General features: G+C 64.8%; 1 protein-coding gene across 8 annotated transcripts in view; it reads right to left on the bottom strand.

Moving 5' to 3' along the window:
* Positions 1 to 488: 488 nt before the first annotated feature.
* Positions 489 to 2,460, bottom strand: part of TSNARE1 (t-SNARE domain containing 1) — a 77,151-nt gene continuing 75,179 nt past the window's right edge. For 7 of the 8 annotated variants that reach the window (XM_079901488.1, XM_079901493.1, XM_079901491.1 and 4 more), the window contains one exon: positions 489 to 2,025. In XM_079901488.1, coding sequence (XP_079757614.1) covers positions 1,708 to 2,025 — 318 coding nt within the window. In that variant the 3' untranslated portion in view covers positions 489 to 1,707. The remainder of the gene's footprint in view (positions 2,026 to 2,460) is intronic. The other variant, XR_013824513.1, reaches the window with a different exon arrangement.

Here is a 2,460-nt window from a genome sequence, read left to right as displayed (position 1 = left end):
TGGGTAACCTTGGAGAGCAGTGTTCATTGCCTGTAGAGAGGTGTGTGTCCACCGCAGTGGGCATCTTAGTGGACAAGCAGGGTCCGTGCCTTTCACCTGGAATGAAGCCCTAGGAAGACGCCACACATGGCACTGAAATGCACTCTGGCTTCGTAGGGCTGAAGGAAAGGCCGCCGTGGAGAACACATGGTGTCCTCTAGACCGCAGGGGAAGAGGAGGCTGGAAGGGCGCTGGCCACACTGCAGAGGGCTGGATGGGCAGCTAAGGAGTTGGGGCTCTCTTTTGTGGACAAGAGTTGCTGACATGCTGCTGGCCCCATGGTAAACAGAGAAACCAGGAAAAGTCCCTCCCACTGTGTGTGTCCCACCCTGGTCTCTGCTCCCCTCAGTGCCAGGCTGCCTGGGAGCCCTGGGACCAGCACGCTGTCCAGTTCACGCCAGGACCTCAGCCTCTCGCTTCCGGAAAAGGCTTTCATCACGAGTCTGGAGAAGGAGGCCAAGGGGAAGCTGGAGGTGGCACAGCCCCAGGGCCACGAGGACCCCAACAGCCACCCGAACTGTGCGCTGAGCCCCTGTGCCCTGCCTGGCGGGGCCAGGAGCTGGGGCCAGCCCCGAGGGACCCCACAGGGCCAGGAGTCACAGGTGAGGCGGACCTGACACCGGCGGGGGGCATCAGGGCTGCCTGCCGGCCAAGGGCAGAGGCAGAGCCCAGGCGCAGACAGACGGGCTCCATCTCACTTCCTGTCAGCATCACCCTCCTTATCATCACTGCCTTTTTTGTTGTTATTTTATGCTTATATGAGAAAAATATCTTTTTCCAAGAAAAGTCGACAGGTATAAAATGGCATCCCACCCCATCCAGTACCAACGAACATATGTGCACATACGTATATACACCCCACACCGCAGGCATAAAATTGAGAGAAATAACCGCAGGCCCACAGGGCGTGGTGCCCTCGGGGCAGAATCAAGAGGTTGCAGGGGTCCAGCCCCCCTCAGTCCGTATGCCCACGGAGCAGGCGGGCTTCCAGGAGTCACTCCAGGGCACACGCCGGGGGCTTTCTGGGTGCCCAGCAGAGCCACACTCCAGGGCCCACACCCGAGGCAGTGGTTTGGGGGAGCTGCGCTCTGCGTGCTTCTTCCCGCAGCTCCGCTCACCCACTGCCCGCCGAGAGGCGCCCCGTTCTGCACTCCACAGCACTCGCCCCGACGGTCGGAGCACGGGATGGGAGCGGAGGGAGCTCGGTCCACCCACCGGCGTCACCCGAGTAGACCTCAACCCAGCCCTCCGTTCGCGTCACAGGCCCACGGACAATGGCAGGACGGAAGGGGCAACCACAGGCCAAGTCCCGCATCCTCTCTGGCTCTATCGAGGCCCCATCTCTGCCCCTCAGAGGGGCAGGACCGGAGTCCCTGCTCTGCACGCGGCCCACGGGGTCCAGACCCTAGATCTCCTCCTCCACCTTCAGGATCATCCCTGAGAAGACCTCCTGGCCTGTGTGGCTGCCCTGGGGGCTGCCCTGGGAGCCTCCAGCTGGCCTGCAGGCTGCTCCGCCCCCAGGGCAGCCAGCTGGGACCGCGGGCGAGGCGCCCCGGGGCGGGAGGGCCTCCACCAGCCTCTCCAGGGTCCGGTTGAGGGCCTCGACGCCGTCGGCCAGCCGCTGGCTCTGCTCGGCCAGCCGCTGCAGCAGCAGGTTCTGCTGGGCCATCAGCGCACTCTGCTGCTGGGACCAGGAGCTGAGCAGGGCGCCCTGCTGCCGCTGCGAGTCCAGCAGCCGCCGTTCCACGTCCGAGGCCTCAGGCCCTGTGGGCTTCCCGGGGGGCTGGGGTGCTGCCGAGGAGGGCGGCGAGGGCCGGGAGGCCCCGGGGAATGTGGCCGCGGGGGGTGCCGAGGCCGGGGAGGCGGGCGGGGAGGGGGACGCAGGGAAGGCTCCTCGGGGGTCCAGGGGGTCGGCTTCAGGCAGGCTCGGCCCATCCAGCGTCCGCAGGGGTAGCCACAGGCAGCCGGGGGCCTCGTCCTCGTCGGCTGGCAGAGGGAGACAGGAAACGTGAGCCTTCGCCAGCCGGGACCGGGGCAATGCCAGGGAGCTCCACCTGCACGAGGCCCTCTGCCCACGCAGCTATTTAGGTCTCGCGGGGCCCCTCTGCAGTGGGCAGCAGCGCCCTCGCTAGGACACCAAGACTCAGAGGGCGAAAGACGTCCTCCAGTAACGTCAAGGTAAAACTTCAGCCGGGCAGCTCCAAAGCCAAGGTGCCACCACCATGCTGCCATCTGTCTGTCCATCCACCCACCCACCCAAGCTGGCCATTATCTACCCCCCCCCCCGTCTGCCCATCTGTCTACCTACACATATGCACCCACTCATCCATCCCCTCATCTATCCGCCCATCTGCTTGCTCATCAAGGCATCCATCCGTCCCTCCATCTGTCCACCTCCTTCCTTCCTTTCATCCTTCTTCC

Source organism: Stenella coeruleoalba (assembly GCF_951394435.1).
Source record: "Stenella coeruleoalba genome assembly, chromosome: 17".
Taxonomy (NCBI): Eukaryota; Metazoa; Chordata; class Mammalia; order Artiodactyla; family Delphinidae; genus Stenella; species Stenella coeruleoalba.
The sequence above is the reverse complement of the archived record's forward strand: the minus strand, read 5'-3'. Positions and strand labels throughout refer to the sequence as shown.